This window comes from Microcebus murinus, chromosome 27 (genome assembly GCF_040939455.1).
Source record: "Microcebus murinus isolate Inina chromosome 27, M.murinus_Inina_mat1.0, whole genome shotgun sequence".
NCBI classification, from domain to species: Eukaryota; Metazoa; Chordata; class Mammalia; order Primates; family Cheirogaleidae; genus Microcebus; species Microcebus murinus.
The window spans coordinates 3,701,806-3,724,085 of NC_134130.1; the positions used below are offsets into that span (position 1 = coordinate 3,701,806).

The 22,280-nt window shown below is 52.1% G+C and overlaps 1 protein-coding gene across 2 annotated transcripts in view; it reads right to left on the reverse strand.

Annotated features, from left to right (window-relative positions):
- The window catches only part of VAV1 (vav guanine nucleotide exchange factor 1), a 54,126-nt gene that overhangs the window by 18,700 nt on the left and 13,146 nt on the right, over positions 1-22,280 (reverse strand). For both annotated transcript variants that reach the window (XM_012761722.3, XM_012761721.2), the window contains exons 2-14: positions 5,799-5,915; positions 5,248-5,306; positions 5,067-5,135; positions 4,805-4,913; positions 4,587-4,682; positions 3,779-3,847; positions 3,534-3,637; positions 2,906-3,005; positions 2,176-2,271; positions 1,865-1,933; positions 1,647-1,733; positions 1,450-1,535; positions 542-674 (exon numbers count right to left, since the gene is read on the reverse strand). In XM_012761722.3, the coding sequence (XP_012617176.2) occupies positions 542-674; positions 1,450-1,535; positions 1,647-1,733; positions 1,865-1,933; positions 2,176-2,271; positions 2,906-3,005; positions 3,534-3,637; positions 3,779-3,847; positions 4,587-4,682; positions 4,805-4,913; positions 5,067-5,135; positions 5,248-5,306; positions 5,799-5,915 (1,194 nt within the window). The remainder of the gene's footprint in view (positions 1-541; positions 675-1,449; positions 1,536-1,646; positions 1,734-1,864; positions 1,934-2,175; positions 2,272-2,905; positions 3,006-3,533; positions 3,638-3,778; positions 3,848-4,586; positions 4,683-4,804; positions 4,914-5,066; positions 5,136-5,247; positions 5,307-5,798; positions 5,916-22,280) is intronic.

The following is a 22,280-nucleotide window of genomic DNA, read 5'->3' on the forward strand; positions in this document are numbered from 1 at the left end:
AGCCTGGAGGGGGAGACGCGCCCATCAACAGGCAACTACGAGAAAGCGGTCAGCCCCTCCCGTGGGGGACACGGGGGCTGAGAAACAGGGAAGCAGCAGACCAGGACACAGGGGGGACCTCCAGGAGGACGACAGGGACAGGAAAAGAGCAAGAAGGAGAAAGAGTGGAAGGAAGTGGGATGCCAAGAGGGAGGGAAGCCTCAGCTCACAGAGAACGGTCCTGGCCAGTGGGGGTAAGACAGCCCCCACCCCCACCCCACCCTGGCTCACCAGGGTCACACCCCTGTTTTATGTTCTTTGTAGAATGCATCCCATGAGAAAGTAAGTACCATACAAGAGGGGACCACGTCTGCTTTGTTTTCCATTTTTCTCCTAGTGCCTAGAAAAGTGCCCAGGATAAAGTAGCTGCTCACTTAAACGCCTGCGAGTGGCTTCATTATCACACGCGCCCATGTGCTCACAAAGACACCCATGCGTCCGAGTGGAGAGCCCCAAGCCGCCCTGCTCGCCGCCGCCCCCAGTCCTAGCGTCACTCCCCCACCTTTTTGTTGTCTTTCTCTCCGGAGGAGTCATCCCGAACCTGGAAACTGTGCAGGTTCACAAAGTCCTTGAGGTCGTAGGAGTCGCCCCGGCGCTTACAGATGAGCAGGGCTTTGTCGAGCAGGAAGGCGTACCTGGGAGCGGATGGGTGCGGTGCCTCTGTCTGGCTCCTCCCAGCTGTCCCCAAACCTCTGCCCCGTTCCCTCCACCTTCCTGGCCCCACCTTGCCCTTCTCCTCCTTGGCCAACTTGGCCGTGCCCGCCTGTCCGTAGAAACCTCACCCACGTGGATCCGTGTCGGCCCCACCACCTGCTGGTCTTAGCTCCAACCTACACATCCACCCTGGCCCTGCCCGGCCTGTCCAGCAAGGCTCCGGCTCCACCCCCTTGTTTGGATGGGCCCACCCACCAATCTAAAAATCACACCAAGGCTCCTCCCCAAATCCACGTTGACTCCGCCCACAAGTCTATCTAGGAACCTGGCTGGGCCCCACAGTGTTTCACCTGATTTGTGTTAGCTCCACCCACCTGTCCATCTAGGAGCCTGGCCCCGCCCCTGACCAGGCTCCACCCCCAGATCTCTGTTGGCTCCGCCCACTTGTCTATTTAGGAGCCTGGTCCCACCCCCACCCAGGCTCCTCCCCCGGACCCACGTTGGCCCCACCCACCTGTCTATCTAGGAGTTTAGCCCCACCCCACCCAGGCTCCACCCCCAGACTCACGTTGGCCCCACCCACCTGTCTTTCTAGGAGCTTAGTCCCACCCCACCCAGGCTCCACCCCCAGACTCACGTTGGCCCCACCCACCTGTCTTTCTAGGAGCTTAGTCCCACCCCACCCAGGCTCCACCCCCAGACTCACGTTGGCCCCACCCACCTGTCTATCTAGGAGCTTAGTCCCACCCCACCCACCTGTCCATCTTGGAGCGCCGTTCCACCGAGGTGATCTTGAGCTCCCCGTCGATCTTGGGCCGGCCGTAGTGGGCCAGAGACTGGTCCTAGACAGCATGCAGGGCGTCTGGCAAGCGGTCGCCCGCCGAGAGGGGACCAGGCACGCCCTCCCCGTCCCGTGCGGCCACGCCCCGGGCCCAGCCAGCCGCCCGCCTCACCAGGTTCTCAATGGACAGCTGGAAGTTGGTGATCTGCCGCAGCGTCTCGTTGTCCCTCTTGACCTCGTTCACGCACTGCGCCAGGTCCTGGGCGTGCGACAGAGGTGAGCCTGGCCCCACCCCAGCACCCCGCCCAGCCTCCTGCCTGGACCCGGGGTGGAAGGTCAGCCCCGACCAGCAGGCTTAGAGAGGGCGACTGTCACCCGCAGCGCACTCACCCTCATGGCGTCCAGGGACAGTCGCAGGTTCTCCTTCTCCATCGCGTCCTGCGTGTGTTTCACCAGCTCCTGCGTGACCCGGAGGAGTCAGACGTCACCTGGGCCCCCCCTTCTCTGGCAGGGGGCCTTCCGAACAATGCTAGCTTCCCCTAACCCTAACCCTCACCCTGCCGTCTCGGGGGGCTGGGACATGACCCAAATGACCCCTCCCAGAGGGTCCTAGAGCCCCCAGCAGCCAGCCTGCCCCGCCCCGCCCTTACAGACACCCGAGAGGGGACAGCCCAGGCCCACGCCCGGGGCGTGCCCAGCACCTGGAGAAGCAGGTGGTACTTGAGTACCCGCTGCATGGGGACCATCAGCAGATCGCGCAGGGTGAACCTCCCGTTGTTCGCTCGCTGAGAACATTCCTGGGGGGTGTCAGAGAACACAGGCATCAAGACCAGGTGGAAGCAGGTGCTGGGGATGAGCCGGTAGCAGGGCAGATCTGAATAGATACATGGGCAGCGCTCCACCCCCAGAGCTGTGTGGATTTTTCTAGAGCCCCCAAAAGATGAGCAAAAAGGATGCCATGAGGTGAGGGGCAGTTTAACAACTGCTGGGAGGAGGCTGGCAAATGCCGCGTCTGTGTTTCCGCTGGACGCAGGGACCCAAGGTTGGGGTTCAGTTCCAGATCAGGGCTCAGCCTGGGATCAGGGGTTGGTGGTGGGATCGGGGCTCAGTATGAAGTTGGAGTTCAGCACGGCCTGGGGCACGATGGGTGCCGGGGCTCAGCCTGGGGCCGGGGTTCGGTCTGGGGGGCCGCAGAGCTCTGTTTAGGGCCAGGATGTGAGCCCAGACTGGAGGCCGGCCCAGTTCCCTTCTGCTCCATCTCCTCCACCCGGCTGGCCGGTACCTCCCTCCCCACACTGCCCAGCCCTTGCGTGGACCCCTGGCTGGGCTGCAGCAGAAAGGGGAGCCATCTGCAACCCGGTCCCCTCCCCGCTGCCCCTCGGGCCTGGGGAGGAGCGGGAGAGCCCCCCGCAGAGGTGGCCGGGCCCCCACCTCCAGCTTCATCTGCACATCCTCCCGGGCTGTAGCGACCTGGTCCAGGTGCTTGCTGGCCGACTCCACCTGGCTGCAGTAGCGGCCGTAGATGAGGAACCTACAGGAAGAGGACAGACCGCCAGGTGAGGTTGGCCAGCACCAAGGTCAGGCAGATCTAGGTGTCGGTCCTGGCCTCCATCTTGACCCTGGGTCTCGCCCTCCCCATCTGTGAAATGGGCATGACAACAGCACCTCCCACAAGAGGTCATCGCACCGTTAAACGAGGTAACACATAAGTTCCTGCCACAGTGCCTGGCACATCATACCACCTCTTCCCGCCGCTTGTTTATTTAACAAACACTTACTGAGCACCTACTGTATGCCATCCCCCGTGCTAAGCGCTTTATGCATCCATTGATTCAACCCTCGCAACCCTAGGAGGTGCGTTCCTGTACCACACTAAAGCACAGAGAGGTTGCGTGGCTACCCAGCGCCACACAGCAGAGCTGGGAACGGAATCAGAGGTGGGCAGCCCCCGCGGCCATGAGCACACAGCCAAAAGTCGTCCCTGTCCAGTGGTCTCTGAGGGTGAGGTCTCCCAGATGACCAGCCCGGGCAGGGCAGTGAGCCCTCCCGCCAGGCTCACCTCTCCTTGTATTTGATGAAGACTTGGTAGAGGCTGGACGCGCCAGGGCTGGCCAGGGCCTCCTTCATCTCCTTTAGGAAGTGCGTGTGCACACGAAGCAGGTCCTACTCGCAGGGAAGGGCCAGAGCTGGGACCAGAGCCTGGGGAGGGCCCTCCACCCAGCCCGCGCTGCTCAGCTCCCAATTCCCACGGCCCAGGGACAGAAGGGCCCGGCAGACCACCCCCTCTGGCAAAGGCCGGCTCACCTCAATGTTGATAAAGATAATCTCGATGTCTTGGGGTTTGAGGAACCGTTGCAGGGGCTTCAGGAAGTGCTGTGAGACCAGAGAGAGAAGGAAAGAACATGAGACCCCCTCTCTCCAGCCTGGCCCCAGAGAGACAGGGACAAGGAGACAGAGACAGCAAGAGATAAACAAAAACAGAGAGACACAGAGAGAAAGACAGAGACAAGGAGACAGAGACAGAGAAAGAGACAGAGAGAAGGAAAGAGATGTAGAATGCCCACATAAAAACTTGTACAGGAGGCCAGGCACAGTGGCTCACGCCTGTAATCCCAGCACTTTGGGAGGCCGAGGCAGGAGATTTACTTGAGCCCAGGAGTTCAAGACCAGCCTGGGCAACATAGCAAGACCCCATCTCTATTAAAAAAAAAAAATGTAAAATTAGCCAGGCACAGTGGCGTGCACCTGTAGTCCCAGCTACTCGGGAGGCTGAGGGGGGTCGAGGCTGCAGGGAGCTATGGGCACACTCCAGCCTGGGTGACAGAGCGAGACCCCATCTCTTAAACATTACGTTACGTTCATTAAATCTTCATAAGGCTGTTTTTAGAAGAAATAGACGGAGGAATGAGATTCAATAGGGAGAACGTAAGAGAGGCAATAGCAGAGGCAGACAGACAGACAGACAGGAGGAAAAGTCGGAGGAACACAAAGCAGCGGGACAAGGAGAGGCCTTGGCGCGGCCGCAGAGGCGGCCAGACAGGTGGACGCGCACCTGCCGGCCCAGCGCCCGCGCATGCGCCGTGCGGGCGGGCGGGCGGGGCGGGGCTCGCACCTGCTGGATGGAGCCCAGCGTGTCCGTGTACTTCTCCTCCGTCTGCTGGATCTCCCGCAGGCAGCAGCACCGCTTGTCGTACTCTGTCATCTTGGGCTGATGGACAGGCGGGAAGGGCAGGCTGGTGTTGGGGGAGGGGGGTCCCCGGAGCTGCCCCCCCCGTGACCCTGCGCCCCCCACCCCCCACCTGCCCAGGCCCGCCGCTCCGCCCCACACACCGGCATGGGCACCGGCTCGGAGCGCATGAGGTCCTCGTAGATCTCGTCGCCTTCGGCCTCCTCGTTCTCCACGCAGTCGTACAGGTCCTCGTCGTCCTCCACCGTGTCGCTGCAGGACGCGGAGTCAGGCGGGGCCACCGCATCGCCCGGAGCCCCCCAGGTCAAGATCCCCTCCGACCCCAGGGAAGGGCCATGTCCCCTCCCCCAGTCCGCCCCCCCCCAAGATCGTGCTCCAAGGCGTCCTGCGGACCCCAACACTCACTCGATCTGGTCGGACAGGCCGCTGTAGATGTCGTCGTCACCCACGTTGTCCTCCTCAGTGGGGAAGGGCCTGCGGGAGGGGGGCAGAAGGTGTGGGCCAGGGCCTGGGGGCTGGCGGGAGGAGGGCTTCGAGGAAGCCGGGGACTGGGGCCGGACGCCCCAAAGCCCAGGGGGCTACTCACATGATCCCCTTGTTCTGGGCAATCGGCGTCCAGGACAGAGCGGACAGGGTGTAGATGACCTGCGACAGGGACCGCAGCTGCTCAGCAAGCCCTTACCTACTCCCGCGGCAGAACTCAGCCTCGACCCCGACGGTCCGAGGCTAGACCTTGAGGCCGGCCCCCACGCCTGGTGGAGCCTAACTCAGGATTAGCTCTACCTGCCCACCCTCTCCCCCCACCCCCAACGCCATGTCCCCTTAATCAAGCTCCCCGTCCTCTATCTGATCCTCGCCCGCCATTCAGAGAGGACGGGACGACAGTATTCCCATGTTACAGATGACGAACCCAGGGCTCAGAGAGGCACAGCCACGTACCCAAGGTCACACAGCGATGGGTGGGGCAGAGACTCAAACCCAGTCCCATGTGTTCCAAGCCAGTGCCATTTGCACCCTGTGTGATGGTTGGTTCTGGCTCATCTGCCCGTCTCCTGACAGCCCTAGGCTTGTCCAGTGTAGACACTAATGCGCAAATGAATCGAAACCCAGCCTTTGGGCTCTAGGTGCCTGGCTCACCTTCCCGAAATCCTGCACATCGAAGAGGTCGAAAGCCTCAAAGAGCTCGCTCCGCTTGAGCCCAAACTTCTCACAGCAGGTGGACAGGAAGGTCCGAATGTTCTTGAGGCAAAGGAACTGTGGAAGGAGAGAGAAGTGAGGGGGAGGGAGGGGCGGAAAGGGCAGAGGATAAACTGAGCCCTAGGCAGCTTGGCGTGGAGGGGGAAATGCAAGCGCAAAGCCCCCTCCACGAAACTACACTCTCTTCTCGTAAAGATCAAGCCGTGCCTGAAGCCCACATGTACCCCATGATTCTTTTTTTTTTTTTTATTGAGGTCAAGTTGACCAAACATAAAATGAATCACAAACAGGCAAACAAATGTGCTCTATCCACGCCACGGAATGTTATTCTGCCACAACAAGGAATGAAACGCCAACACATGCTACAATGTGGATGACCCTCAAAAACAGTCTGCTAAGATAAAAAAAAAAAAAAAAAAGCCAGACACAAAAGTCCACATAGTATATAATTTCATGTGTATGAAATATCCCTGAACTCTTGGGTTTCAGGAGCCAAAAGACCACATACTGTATGATTCCATTCATAGGGAAGAAATGTCCAGAAGAGTCTTGGAGACAAGAAGTCCAAGGTCAGGGTGCTGCCAGGGTTTGTTTCTTCTGGGGGTCTCTCTCCTTGGCAAAGCAGATGGGCCACCTTCTCCCTGAGCCCTAACGTGGTCTTCCTTCTGTCTGCGCCTGCCTGTGTCCTCGTGTCCTCTTCTTTTAAGGACACCAGTCATGTCGGGTTAAGGCCCACCCTAATGACCTCATTTTAACTTAAGTGCCTCTGTAACAACCCTATCTCCAAATACAGCTACATTCAGAGGCACTGGAAGTTACAACTACAGCATTTAAGTTTTGGAGGCCCACAGTTCAACCCCTAACACAAGAGAAAATGTATTCCAAGAAGAGGGAACAGCTTGTGCAAAGGCCCTGGGGCAGGATCGCGTTTGGTGCATTGGAGGAACAGCAAGGGGGCTGGTGTGGCTAGAATAGAGTGAGTGAGGGGGAGAGAGGGAGGAAAGGGAGGGAAGGGAGACTGACGGGAGCATTTATTATGAGATGTACTATTTTGTTAATGGCAGCCCAAGCAGGCGAATACACCTTGTTGTCCACAAGATTCCCTGCTACCTTCTTTGCCTTTGCTCAAAGTTCACTTCGGTGAGACCTCCTCGGACCACCCTACATAAAATCACACCCCGACTCTGGCATTTTGTACCCCCACTCCTGTGCTTCATGTGTTCTGTTTACCATTCTTTTCCCCCAAATAAAATGTCAGTTTGAGGAAGGCAGGGCCATCATCTGGTTCTTTGGCCGATGCCTGGAGCCTACAACTGTGCCTGGCATGGAGAAGACCCTCCACGTATATCTGTCAAGCGAATGGATCACAGTGGCGCCTGGGAATGTGCATTTGAACAACCTCTCCAGATGATTCTGATATAATAGCTAACTCCTGCTCTGCGCCTTGACCGTGACATTCTTTGCATTTCTTGAATGCCTACTACCTGTGGCTGGGCCCCCAGATGAATTCCACACTCACGACTATGCTGTATTGATGTCCATTTTGCCTACGAGAAAGCAGGCTCCCATTGGGAACGAAAGCTGCCCAAGATTTTTTTTTTTTTTTTTTTTTTTTGAGACAGAGTCTCATTTTGTTGCCCAGGCTAGAGTGAGTGCCGTGATGTCAGCCTAGCTCACAGCAACCTCAAACTCCTGGGCTCAAGCAATCCTCCTGCCTCAGCCTCTCGAGTAGCTGGGACTATAGGCATGCGCCACCATGCCCGGCTAATTTTTTCTATATATATTAGTTGGCCAATTAATTTCTTTCTATTTATAGTAGAGACGGGGTCTCGCTCTTGCTCAGGCTGGTTTCGAACTCTTGACCTCGAGCAATCCTCCCGCCTCAGCCTCCCAGAGTGCTAGGATTACAGGCGTGAGCCACCGCGCCCGGCCCCAAGATTATTAATAGCAAGAGTAAGTCAGTAGAGGGGCTGAGCTGCAAGACGACGTGAATCTAGGGCCCAAGTCTCCGAACCCCAAATGCTCCCCCTACACGTAGCGGACATGAGCACCCGCCTGCCCTGGGCTCAGTTCCCGGCACCATGCAGAGAGAACGTGGCATCTTTGCGACCACCCTGCAAGGTAAGTACTCATTTCACAGTTCAGGAAACTGTGGCAGGGACACACAGCCAGGACGCAGACTCGGGTGGCTTTGGAGCCTGAATGTAATCGCTACGCCACGGCTGCCCGTACGAAATGACGCGATCCCCGGTGTTTGTCGTATGGGTGTTCCTCTTCCATCTTCACACTGTATCTTCTCAATTACGGCCACATCCACAGTCTAGCTGACCCATTATATATGGAGCATGAACTTTTTAAATTCACGTGAACTTGCATAAACGTATTTAAGAAGAGAACGTTACTTCCCACTACAAAAAGAAACTAAGACCATTTGCTACAAGCAGAAGCAACTTTTCTTTCCATTTGATCCAGCAATCCCACTACTGGGCATCTACCCAAAAGATCACTTTATGAAAGTCAAAGGTCACTTTGTGAAAAAGACACCTGCACTCGAATGTTTATAGCAGCACAATTCACAATTGCAAAGCTGTGGAAATAGCCCAAGTGCCCATTAATTGATGAGTGGATTAATAAAATGTGGTATATGTACACCATGGAGTTCTACTCAGCTTTAAGAAACAATGGTGATCTAGCACCTCTTGTATATTCCTGGATAGAGCTGGAACCCATTCTACTAAGTGAAGTATCTCAAGAATGGAAAAACCAGCACCACATGTACTCACCAGCAAATTGGTATTAATGGATCAACACCTAAGTGGACACATAAGAATAACATTTATCGGGTGTCAAGAGGGTGGGAGGGGGGAGGAGGGGATGGGTGCATACAACCACAACGAGTAAGATGTACAACGTTTGGGGGATGGACATGCTTAAAGCTCTTACTCCAGGGTGAAGGGGGGGCATGGGCAATATATGTAACCTTAACACTTGTACCCCCATAATGCCCTAAAATTAAAAAAATGTTTTTAAAAAAAGAAGCAACTATAAAACAAATAGGATTGAAACAATGTGACTTAATTATAGCTAGATTCAGTGGCTTGGCCAGGGCTTTGACCCAAGACTGTCCTCTCTGTCAAAAAGAGAAATTTGCAACAGAGACACGTAAATGACAGAGGAGCAATGCAACATTCATTAGTGATAAAAAAAGAAAAGAAAAGAAAGGAAAGAAAGAAAGAAAGAAAGAAAGAAAGAAAGAAAGAAAGAAAGAAGAAAGAAAGAAAGAAAGAAAGAAAGAAAGAAAGAAAGAAAGAAAGAAAGAAAGAAAGAAAGAAAGAAAGAAAGAAGAGACAAAAATAATTCTCAGCTAAGTAAGGATGGAAGGGAAATTCTGTAAGTTGATAAAAAAAAAAAACACCTGCAAAAAACACAGAGCAAAATATGTTACTTAATAACAACATGTTGAAAAGATTTCCTTTGAAATCAGAACAAAGGCAAGGATGCTGGCTGTCACAATTTCTATTCAACATTGTTTTGAAGATCTCAGCTGGCAATGCAAGACAAGACAAAGAAAAAAAAGGAAAGAAAGAAATACTAGTGGCCAGTTTTGCAGAAGAAACAATCATTGACCTACAAAGCCCCAAAGACTATCCAGATAAATCGCTGTGATTCATAAAAATTATCTGGCAGTGTTGCAGAATACAAAACCAATACACAGAGTCCACTGTGTGTCGGTAGGTCAGCAACAATTGCTCAGAAAACGTTACCTTTAAAAACATTAAAAAAGAAAAGGTAACGTTGTGAAATCTGAGAACAAGCAAAACTAACCTAGAGTGATAGAAATCACGACAGTGGTTGCTTCTGGGGCAGAAGGGAAGATAGAGATTGACTCAGAGAGGCCACAAGTGATGGAAATGTTCAGTGTCTTGATAAGCATGTGGATTGCACAAGCGTATGCAGTTGGTAGAACTAACTGAATGGCACACTGAAGAATTTAGCATTTCGCTGCAGGGAGATCAGACTTCGATTTTTAAAAGGCACCATTAGGCCAGGCACGGTGGCTCACGCCTGTAATCCTAGCACCCTGGGAGGCCAAGGTGGGAGGATCGCTCAAGGTCAGGAGTTCGAGACCAGCCTGAGCAAGAGCGAGACCCCCGTCTCTACTAAAAATAGAAAGAAATTGATTGGCCAACTAAAAATATATAGAGAAAAAATTAGCCGGGCGCAAAAATTAGGTGGCGCATGCCTGTAGTCCCAGGTACTCGGGAGGCCGAGGCAGGAGGATCGCTTGAGTCCAGGAGTTTGAGGTTGCCGTGAGCTAGGCTGATGCCACGGCACTCACTCTAGCCTGGGCAAAAGAGTGAGATGCTTGTCTCAAAAAAAAAAATAAATAAAAGGGCACCATTTATTTACCATAGGCTAAAAGATGTACAACTAACCAGCATATAAAGCTAGTAACATCTAACAAATCAAACAAAAAGCTGTGCGAATCACTCATGAAGAAAATTATAAAATTTTATCAAAAGACATGAAAGAAGACCTAAATAGAATAGAAAGTATTCCGCCACTATTTTCTCTTCCTTTTCTCTTTCTTTTCTAGGAAGACTCAGTATTTTAAAGCTCTCAACTCTCTCCAAAATTGAACTATAGATTCAATGCAATTGTAATTAAAACCTCCAAATGGTTTTTCATTGAAGTTAACACACGAATCCTAAGACTTATATCAAAAAGCACATAATTCTGAACAGCCAAGACACCCCTACAAAGGGAAAATAAAGTGTGGATATGAGTCCTACCAGATATCAAGATGTATCATAAATCGACAATAATTAAGACAATGCACTTGTAGTAGCCAGCCTCCAAGATGTAGCCCCCAATGGGTTACTCGGCAATAAACAGGTAATATAGGCCGGGCGCGGAGGCTCACGCCTGTAATCCTAGCACTCTGGGAGGCCGAGGCGGGCAGATTGCTCGAGGTCAGGAGTTCAAAACCAGCCTGAGCAAGAGTGAGACCCCGTCTCTACTATAAATAGAAAGAAATTAATTGGCCAACTAATATATATAGAAAAAATGAGCCGGGCATGGTGGCGCATGCCTGTAGTCCCAGCTACTCGGGAGGCTGAGGCAGGATCGCTTGAGCCCAGGAGTTTGAGGTTGCTGTGAGCTAGGCTGACGCCACGGCACTCACTCTAGCCTGGGCAACAAAGCGAGACTGTCTCAAAAAACAAAAAAAAAAAAAAAAACAGGTAATATAAGGATAAAGACAAATAAACCAGTATAGAGAGTTTTTGCCTATGGTGTCATGTTGTTGTAAGAGCTTGACATTTCAATAGATGGCAATTATCATTATCATCATCACCATCATCAATATCACCATCACCATCACAGTCATCATCACCATCATCACCACCATCATGATCACTATCATCAGCATCACCACCACCATCATGCCATCATCTTCATCACCATCCCCATCACCATCACCATCATCACCACCATCATACCATCATCTTCATCACCATCCCCAACACCACCACCATCACCACCATCATCATCACCATCATCACCATCACCATCATCATCACTATCATCAGCAGCACCACCATCATACCATCATCTTCATCACCATCCCCAACACCACCATCATCATCACCATCATACCATCATCTTCATCACCATCCCCAACACCACCATCATCACCACCATCATCATCACCATCATCACTATCATCAGCATCACCACCATCATACCATCATCTTCATCACCATCCCCAACACCACCACCATCATCACCACCACCACCATCACCATCATTAGTACTATCATCATCATCATAATCATCACCATCATCTTCATCACCATCACCATCACCACTATTCTCATAATCACCATCATCATCTTAGCTCCAGCCAGGAAGCCCAAGAGTATTCACTAATGCATACATTTCTGAAACTGGAAAAGACCTCAGATATCAACCAGTTTCCAACCTTCATCACCCAGAGAGCAGGAGAAACCCAGAGAGGAAGAAGGGTTTACTCAAGGGCACAAAGCAAACTGAGTGTCTCTCCTGCCTCCCAGGCCTCAGTTCTATTCCTGTTGCCCACCTGTGGCAGAGGCCACTGACAACCCACCACAATCATGCCTTCTCCTCCATAATATGGAATTGTAGCTGGACAATGGATGCCCAGAAAAGGACTACATTTCCCATCCCCTCTTGCATGTGGGTGTGGTCCTGTGGTCATGTGACTAGTTCTGGCCAATAGAATAGGAACATTTGTCACATGCATCCCTTTCAGGGTGATATAGTTAATAAGTAGGAATGACTTCTCCATACCCTCTTTCTCCCCCATTCTCTGCAGGCTGAGACTCTACGCATGGCAAAAGTACAATCGAAAACAGCCTGGGTCCCTGAATCACCCTGTGGGGAGACGCTCCCCCACCCAGAACCAGGAACACACAGATTGGACTGTTATGTGGACAACAAACAATGAGTTTTTACTGTGTTAGGTCACTGAAATGGCTTGTTATTACACTAGTTATTGCTGTCCTCCTGCAGTCCACCCTTAGGGCCAGAGCCAGCTGTGATCTCTCTGATCCTCAGAGGATCGGTGACCCTCCACTCCTGTTGCAAATTCTTCCAGTCATTACATGCATAGAGATGAACAACGACTGGTGTTTGGGCTGCAAGTTTCTCTCACATCTGCCTGGTGAACTCCTACACATCCTTCAAGACCCGTCTCCAGTATCTCTTCATCCAGGAAGCTGCCCCCAAATCATTCAGCCAGGCAGAGTCCTTACTCTCCCCTGACTGCAGCCTCCCTTAGAATAGAGTCCCTCCCTGCCCCGGGCCTGACCACAAAGTCTGTGACCAGCTCTGTCTCTTCCACAGGACGAAGGCACAGCCTGGGGTTGAGTTACCTCTGGAGCCTGAACATCACATGGTGGCATGCAGTGGTGCCCAATATTTATTGAATAAATAAACAACCAACCTGGGAGTAACTAGAAGACTGTTTAGACCTCTTTTCCAGCCCAGGGCCAAGTTTTCAGAATAGCTAAAGGCAACTTTTCTTTGTCATCAATTTCTTCCTTTTTAGAGACAGGACCTTTTGTTCTATCATCCAGGCTGGAGTGCAGTCGTGTGATCACAGCTCACTGCCACCTTGAACTCCTAGCCTCAAGTGATCCTCCCACCTCAGCCTCCCAAGTAGCTGGGACTACAGGTACACGCCACCACACCTGGATAACTTTTTAATTATTTGTAGGGATGGGGGTCTTTCTATGTTGCCCAGGCTGGTCTCAAGCGAGCCTCCTGCCTCAGCCTCCCAAAGTGTTGGGATCACAGGTGTGAGCCACCACACACATCCATTACCATCAGTTTCTTTGCTGGGGAAACTGGTTCATTCATTCAACAATGGGCACCTCAAACTTTGCAGGCCCAAGACTGACATCACTGCTGACTCAAGCTCACTCCCCTCCCCAGCCTCCTCCCTCAGCGATGGCTCCGTCATCAACCCGAGACTTGTCTTAGGAACCCCAGAATGATTCTCAAAATCCCCCCGTCCTTCATGGAATGAGAGAGGTGCCACAATCCCACAATCAGGTCCAGTTAATTAGCATAGCCCATCCCCTTGCCCAGGGCTGTTGGTTCAGAGATCACCACGTGACCCAGTGCAGACCAATGAGAAAGTGTGAATCCCAGAACTTAAGCTCCAGCTTCCAGGACAGTGACTTACTCTCCCCCATGGTGGTTGGGGATACGGTTGTGAGGTCTGGAGCAACTGCAGCTACTTTTCCACCCTGAGCAAGGGGGGGGGGGGCAGGGAGAGCTCCTGATGTTGCCTGAAGCCTGAAAAAGAATCCATCATAGAGAGACATCCAGCGTTTCATGACGCTGTTGGAGCTGCCGAATCAAGCCATACCTACAAGCCATATATGATTTCTGTTGCACGAGTCAAAAAATTCCTTGAATGGCGTCAGCCCCTCTGATTTAGGGCTTTTCCTGTCAAGGGCCAGGTAAGAAAAATGTTCAGCTGTGCAGGATATGTGTTCTCAGTTGCAGCTACTCAACTCGGCCACCGTAGTGCAAAAGCAGCCGAACACGACATGTAAATGCACAGCCACGGCTGTGTATGCGGCAGTAACACTTCCTTTACAAAAGCAGGTGACAGCCTAGATTTAGCCCACAGGTCACGGCTTGCTGACCCCTGAATTAGGTTCTCTGTCATGTGCAAACTCCTTGGGGGCACCCCCTACTGCCTTGATGAACCGCCAGGCCCTGTTAGGGAGCTGAGGAGGGGACCCCATGACCCCCCCTTTGGCTTTCATGACACCTCTGTCGGTGCAGTCTGGGGGCTCCAGTCTCCTCTTCCTTCCTTCCTGTCTCCCTCTCTTTTATTTAATTATATTAATGACAGATTTTATTTTATTTTTTTTATTTTTAAATTTCAGAATATTATGGGGGTGCAAATGTTTGCACCACCCAAGTCAGAGCTTCAAGCCCATTCCCTAGATCAGGGGTCCTCAAACTTTTTAAACAAGGGGCCAGTTCACTGTCCCTCGGACCATTGGAGGGCCGGACTATAGTTTAAAAAAAAAAACTATGAACAAATTCCTATGCACACCGCACATATCTCATTTTGAAGTAAGAAAAACAGGCAAAAACACCCACATGTGGCCGGAGGGCCACGGTTTGAGGACGCCTGCCCTAGACGCTGCCCACCACACCCATTAGGTGTGAATGTACCCATCCCCTCCACCCCCCTCCCACCTGCCTGCCCGGCACCCGATGGGTGTTACTCCCATGTGTGCACCTAAGTGTCGATCAGTTAGGACCATTTTTTTTTTTTTTTTTTGAGACAGAGTCTCACTTTGTCGCCCAGGCTAGAGTGAGTGCCGTGGCGTCAGCCTAGCTCACAGCAACCTCAAACTCCTGGGCTCAAGCAATCCTCCTGCCTCAGCCTCCCGAGTAGCTGGGACTACAGGCATGCGCCACCATGCCCGGCTAATTTTTTCTATATATATTAGTTGGTCAATTAATTTCTTTCTATTTATAGTAGAGACGGGGTCTCGCTCTTGCTCAGGGTGGTTTCGAACTCCTGACCTCGAGCAATCCGCCCGCCTCGGCCTCCCAGAGTGCTGGGATTACAGGCGTGAGCCACCGCGCCCGGCCTAGTTAGGACCAATTTGCTGGTGAGTACATGTGGCGCTTGCTTTTCCATTCTTGCGGTACTTCACTTCAAAGAATGGCCTCTAGCTCCATCCAGGAAAATCCTAGAGGTGCCAGATCACCGTCGTTTTTTATGATTGAGTAAACTCCATGGTATGCACGTGCCACATTTTATCAATCCACTCATGTACTGACGGGCACCTGGGATGTTCCCACATCTTTGCAATTGTGAATTGCGCTGCTATAAACATTCGAGTGCAGGTGTCTTTATGATAGAGTGACTTTTTTTTCCTTTTGGGTAGATGCCTAGTAGTGGGATTGGCGGATCAAATGGTAGCTCTATTTTCAGTTCTTTGAGGCATGTCCATATTGCTCTCCATAGAGGTTGTACTAATTTGCAGTCCCACCAGCAAATGTAAGAGTGTAAGAGTGTTCCCATCTCTCCGCATCCACGCCAGCATTCGTTGCTTTGGGACTTTTGGATCAAAGCCATTCTCTCTGGAGTTAAGTGATATCTCATTGCAGTTTTGATTTGCATTTCCCTCATGATCAGAGATGCATTTTTTTTTTAAGAGCAGTTTTAGCTTCACAGCAAACTTGAGCAGAAGGCACAGAGAGTTCCAAAATACAACCTTCACCCCCACACACAGAGCCCACCCCATTATTATTGTCACAGCTGGCATTGACATATTGACATATCATTATCACTGAGTTCAGAGTTCACATTAGGGTTCACTCTGGAGGCCGTACAGTCTCCGGGTTTGGACAAATGTACAATGACATGTCTCCACCATTATGGGATCACACAGAGTGGTCCCACGACCCTCAAAGCCCTCCCTGCCCACTAACTCCTAACAAGCACCGATTTACTGTCCCTGTAGTTGTGCCTGTTCAGAAGCACCCATAGCTGGAATGATACAACCCACAGCCTTTGCAGACTGGCTTCCTGCACTCAGCAATGTGCACTTAAGTTTCCTGCGTGTCTTTTTCATGGCTTGCCAGCTCCTTTCTTTTAGCCATGACTGATGTCCCACCGTCTAGATGCACCACGGCGTACCTGTGCACTCACCTGCTAAAGGACATCTTGGTGGCTTCCAAGTTTTGACTATGATGAATAAAACTGCCGTCAACATCCACGTGCACGATTTTGCGTGGACAGAAATTTTCAGCTCCTTCGGGTAAATATATTTTCCTTTTATTTCTTTTTTTATTTTTATTTTTATTTTTTTTTTTGAGACAGAGTCTCGCTTTGTCGCCCAGGCTAGAGTGAGTGCCGTGGCGTCAGCCTAGCTCACAGCAACCTCAAACTCCTGGCCTCAAGCGATCCTCCTGCCTCAGCCTCCCGAGTAGCTGGGACTACAGGCATGTGCCACCATGCCCGGCTAATTTTTTTCTGTATATGTTAGTTGGCCAATTAATTTCTTTCTATTTATAGTAGAGACGGGGTCTTGCTCTTGCTCAGGCTGGTTTTGAACTCCTGACCTCGAGCAATCCGCCCACCTCGGCCTCCCAGAGTGCTGGGATTACAGGCGTGAGCCACCGCGCCCGGCCTATTTTCCTTTTAATTAAATGTTATACTTAGATCTCAAATTCATGTGTGACGCTCCCTAATCTCATTCACGTTTCTCCTCCGCTCTGGCATCCAAACGTTGTGTATTATTGTATATTCTTCCTGTGTTCATGTTTGTATTCTTTTACTGCACATACGTGTATTCACAAGCAATACATGTATGCATTCTTTGCTTTCTCAGGTCCTGCCCTCCCTCCGTTGCTACAGCCTCATTTTTTTGTTTTTTTGCTTTGTTTTGTTTTCTTTTTTCTGAGACAGAGTCTCACTCTGTTGCCCCGACTAGAGTGCTGTGGCGTCAGCCTCGCTCACAGCAACCTCAGACTCCTGGGCTCCCAGCGGTCCTCCTGCCTCAGCCTCCCGAGTAGCTGGGACTACAGGCATGCACCACCATGCCCGGCTAATTTTTTCTGTATATTTTTAGTTGTCCACCTAATTTCTTTCTATTTGTAGTAGAGACGGGGTCTCGCTCTTGCTCACGTTGCTCTCAAACTCCTGAGCTCAAACGATCCTCCCACCTCAGCCTCCCAGAGTGCTAGGACTACAGGCGTGAGCCACCGCGCGCGGCCTTGGCTGCAGCCTCGTTTTGCCACAGTTGTCTCTAAAGTGTCCCCCGGTGTGTCCACACTGCCCGTGCCAGCCAGCCCCTGCCATCCGGTGCCCCTAGCCCTTCTCGCAAAGCACGGTATGTTGAGGACTTAGCCTTTCACCAAACCTCGTACTGAGAGTTCAGCATGGGTTACTTTGTTTCATTCTCCCAATAGTGTCGCTGTTACAGGGATCTATGAAATGGGCTCCAGTGATATGGGTCCTTCCAGTTATTCAGCCTCAAAATGTTGGCCTCCCTGTGATGTCTCTATTTCTCTCTTACTCCACTTCCGTCAGCAAATCCTTTTGGTTTCCCCTTCGAAATGTTCCTAGTATCCGGCAGGGTTGCAGTGGCTCAGGCCTGTAATCCCAGCACTTGGGAAGGTCAAGGCTGGAGGATCACTTGAAGCCAGGAGTTTAAGAGCAGCCTGGGCAACATAGCAAGACCCCATATCTATAATGCAAAGAATATATACATATATATATATATTTTTTTTTTTTTTGAGACAGAGTCTCACTTTTTTGCCCAGGCTAGAGTGAGTGCCGTGGCGTCAGCCTTGCTCACAGTAACCTCAAACTCCTGGGTTCAAGCGATCCTCCTGCCTCAGCCTCCTGAGTAGCTGGGACTACAGGCATGCGCCACCATGCCCGGCTCATTTTTTCTATATATATCAGTTGGCCAATTAATTTCTTTCTATTTATAGTAGAGATGGGATCTTGTTCTTGTTCAGGCTGGTTTCAAACTCCTGACCTCGAGCGATCCGCCTGCCTCGGCCTCCCAGAGTGCTAGGATTATAGGTGTGAGCCACAGTGCCCGGCCTAGAATATTTTTGTTAAAAAAACTAGCTGGGTGTGGTGGTGTGTACCTATAGTCCCAGCTACTCGGCTCACTTGAGCCCAGGAGGTGGAGGTTACAGTGAGCTATGATCACTACGCTGCACTCCAGCCTGGGTGACAGAACAAGACCCGGTCTCCAAAAAAAAAAAAAATCCCAGAATCCAAACCCTGCTCTCCACCTCCACTGCCACCTCCCTGGGTGCAAGCCGCCACCACCATTGCTCAACTGGATGGTTGCAATGCCCCTCCCCAGGCTCCCTGTTCCCGAGCCAAGGGCGCCTATAATCCATTTTCAACACAGCAGCCAGAGTGACGCTGTCCACACCTTTCAGGGCTCTCATCCCACCCAGATGAGAACCCAAATCCTCTCTGCAGCCCACAAGACTCTGAGCAACCTGCTCCATCCCCTCCCTGCCCTCCCCTCCTCCCTCTCTGTCTCACTCTGCTCCAGCCACAGGGGGCTCCTCTTCCTCACTGTTCCTAGGACACGCCAGCAACTCCCAGGGCCCCAGGGCCTTTGCACTGGCTCCGTCCCCAGTCAACCCCATAGTAAGTCCTTCCCTTGTCTCTGTTCATTTCTCTTTGCTGAAATGTCACATCATTGTGAGACTTTCCCTAATGCTGTATTTAAAATTGCAACACACACACACACACCATTCCCCATCTCCCTTCTCGGCTTTATTTTCCTCTGCATAGAGCTTATTCTCTGGCACACTATATACTTCACTTTCTCATTTGACTATTGTCTGTCTATGCAAATCACACACAGACACACACACTAGAACATCAGCCCTACAAGGGCAGGGCTCCTCGTGCATTTTGTTCACTGCTGTGGCCTCAACACCGAGTACCATGCCTGGCACATAGTAGATGCTCAATAAAATACCAGCACATAGTAGATGCTCAATAAAATACCAGCACATAGTAGATGCTCGATAAAAGTTGTTGCATGACTAAATCCTCATCTGACAGATGGGGCAACTGAGGCTCAGAGAGGGAATATCACCTGCCCAGGGCCAGGCAGGCAGGAATGGGGAACCGGATACCAGCATGCTGAGCCCAGAGGCCTTACCCCTAACCACTGCACCATCCTGACTCTTTTAACCACACTAAGCTCTTCTGGGTGCCTCGGAGGAGGTGGCATCGTAGGGGACTGGGGGAAAGGGAGTCGGCACGTGACGGAAAGCACATGTGCCACTCTCCAGCCCAGCAGCCTTTGCGGTCGGGGACCAGCCCCATATGGGGCTGGAGGGTCACCAGAGGCAACAGAGCCCAAGGGAGGAAGTTCCCTCCTGACCTCAGGGAGATCAGCTGAGCCCTTTGAGACGGTTCCCTGCAGTCATGTGACCCCTCAAAGAGGGGAAAGGGGGTATGATTCATCGCCCCTCTGGGCTCCCTCAGACAGCAGCAGTGACTGTGGTTAGACCACCAGAAGGACTTCCTGAAAGCGTGAGAGAACGCGGCAAAAGACAGAATGCTCGTTAAACAAATCTGGGGGGGGCGGCTTGTGAGGGCAGTTCATCCCTGGTGGGGGACAACCCCCTCAGCTCCCCTCTTCTTTCTTGCAGGATGTCAGAGAGGGCCACTGGGTCACTGCTTGGGCTGGCAGTCTCGCCCATGTGCAAATCAGCACCCCGGGGTGCACTGAGCTTCCCCCACTTGCCAGCACGGGTCTCCCATCAGCTCAACCCCTGCCCAAGAGGAAGAAAGAGCCGGAAAGCTGGGCCAGGCCACCAGCTCCTCCAAGGAAGCAGCGTGTGTGCAGGGACACAGGCCTCAGGGGCTGGGACAAGGGGACCCAGAGTCAGCTCCCCACCCCCACCCGAGCCCCAGGGAGCCGGCCGGAAACCGGAAATGCCTGTCACCGGGGCTTGGTTGGGGAGATAGAAATAGGGTGGGTGGGGTGGCCTCCGTGTTCAGCCCCTCGGCCCCCAATCCTGCGGGCTCAGGCCCCCTGAGGGCCCCACTGCTGCCCAGAGAGGGTGGGCGTGCCATGCACCCTTTCAGATCTCCAAAGCAGGGGTGCAGGGCGCACCCCTCTCATCCTGGGCGTCAAGGGCCCCCTGGGAGCCAGCCTGTCTCTCCTCCTGCCCGCCTCGCCTTCCGCCTCGCCACACAAGCCACTTCTCTCGGCACCAGCAGGGCCTGGGACAGACCTGGCTCCACTCCCAGCCCAGCTCGGCAGACAGAGGCAGCTCGGATGGGGTCATTTTAATAATCTGGAGCCTCCTTTTACTCATCTATACATTGGGAATAAAAATACCAACCAGGCCGGGCGCGGTGGCTCACGCCTGTAATCCCAGCACTCTGGGAGGCCGAGGTGGGAGGATCGTTTGAGCTCAGGAGTTCGAGACCAGCCTGAGCAAGAGCGAGACCCCGTCTCTACTAAAAATAGAAAGAAATTAATTGGCCAACTAAAAAAAATATATATAGAGAGAGAGAGAGAAAAAATTAGCCGGGCATGGCGGCACATACCTGTAGTCCCAGCTACTCGGGCGGCTGAGGCAGGAGGATCGCTTGAGTCCAGGAGTTTGAGGTTGCTGTGAGCTAGGCTGACCCCACGGCACTCTAGCTAAGGCAACAGACTGAGACTCTGTCTCAAAAAAAAAAAAAAAAAAAAAAAAATACCAACCAAACCTCTACTCTAGCACACAGCGCAAAACCCAGCCGTCCCAGGCCTGGGTCATGCGTTGATACGGCAAGCACGTATTGAGTGCCTACTGTATGCCATGCACGGGACCCTGTCGTGGGCCAAGGCAAACAGAACCGTGTCCCTACAGAGCTTATGGTCTGGTCGGGAGACAGACACTGAGCAGGTAGTAATAGGAGTAGCTTGTGGCAGCACAGGGAGCTGTGGAACCTCATTAAATACAGGAGCCACCTCCTGAGGCTTTGGGGTGGGGCAGCAGTGAGTCGTGCAATGCAGGCCGCCCCATCCAGGACAAAGAGTTGGAGAAGCAAAGAGGAGACACGCTCCAGGCAGCTGGTGGGAATGTCGCCTCCTGCATCCACTTTGAAAAAGTTGGTCAGTTCTCTTAAAACATGCAACAGGCGTCTAGCGTACCTCCTGGCCCATCCCAAGGCATTTAACTCAACAGGCATGAACGTGCACAGACGTGGCCGCGAATGTTCATAGCAGCTTGATGCATAATAGTCAAGGTGTCTACCAACAACCCTCATGTCCATGCACCGATGGGCGGATAAACGAAAGACAGCAAGGCCATACAGTGGAATACGACTAGGTAGTAACGAGGAAGGGACCACTGGGTCGAGCAACCCTGTGCACGGACCTTCAAGACATCATGCTCAGCGTGAGAAGCCGGGCACCAAAGACCTCCTAGGGTCCGATGCCATTTATATAAAACCCCAGGAAGCCTGTAATCCCAGCACTCTGGGAGGCCGAGGCGGGCGGATTGCTCAAGGTCAGGAGTTCCAGACCAGCCTGAGCAAGAGCGAGACCCCGTCTCTACTATAAATAGAAAGAAATTAATTGGCCAACTAATATATATAGAAAAAACTAGCCGGGCATGGTGGCGCATGCCTGTAGTCTCAGCTACTCGGGAGGCTGAGGCAGGAGGATCGCTTGAGCCCAGGAGTTTGAGGTCGCTGTGAGCTAGGCTGATGCCACGGCACTCACTCTAGCCTGGGCAACAAAGCGAGACTCTGTCTAAAAAAAAAAAAAAAAAAAAAAAAAAACTCCAGGAAATGCAAACGAATCTATAGGGACAGAAACAGCAGATGAGCAGAGGGAGGAAGCTGTGGGGTGGGGCGTGATGGACAGCTTCCCTGTGGATGGTGGGGTGGCTGCACACTTGCAAACATGTGTCACAATTTATCAAATCATGTATTTGAAATATATAATTTATTGTACGCCAATATAACTGTTTTTTTTTTAAAGCTAGTAGAATACTTGCTGCCCTACTGTGTCTCTGCCCTAAAAGTAGGAGCACAGGATGAACGCTGGCTTTAGGGAAACGAGGGGTGAAGGAAGGGATAGAAAAAGAAGGAAATAGGCCGGGCGCCGTGGCTCACGTCTGTAATCCTAGCACTCTGGGAGGCCGAGGCGGGTGGATTGCTCTAGGTCAGGAGTTCAAAACCAGCCTGAGCAAGAGCGAGACCCTGTCTCTACTATAAATAAAAAGAAATTAATTGGCCAACTAATATATATATAAAATTAGCCGGGCATGGTGGCGCATGTCTGTAGTCCCAGCTACTCGGGAGGCTGAGGCAGGAGGATTGCTTGAGCCCGGGAGTATGAGGTTGCTGTG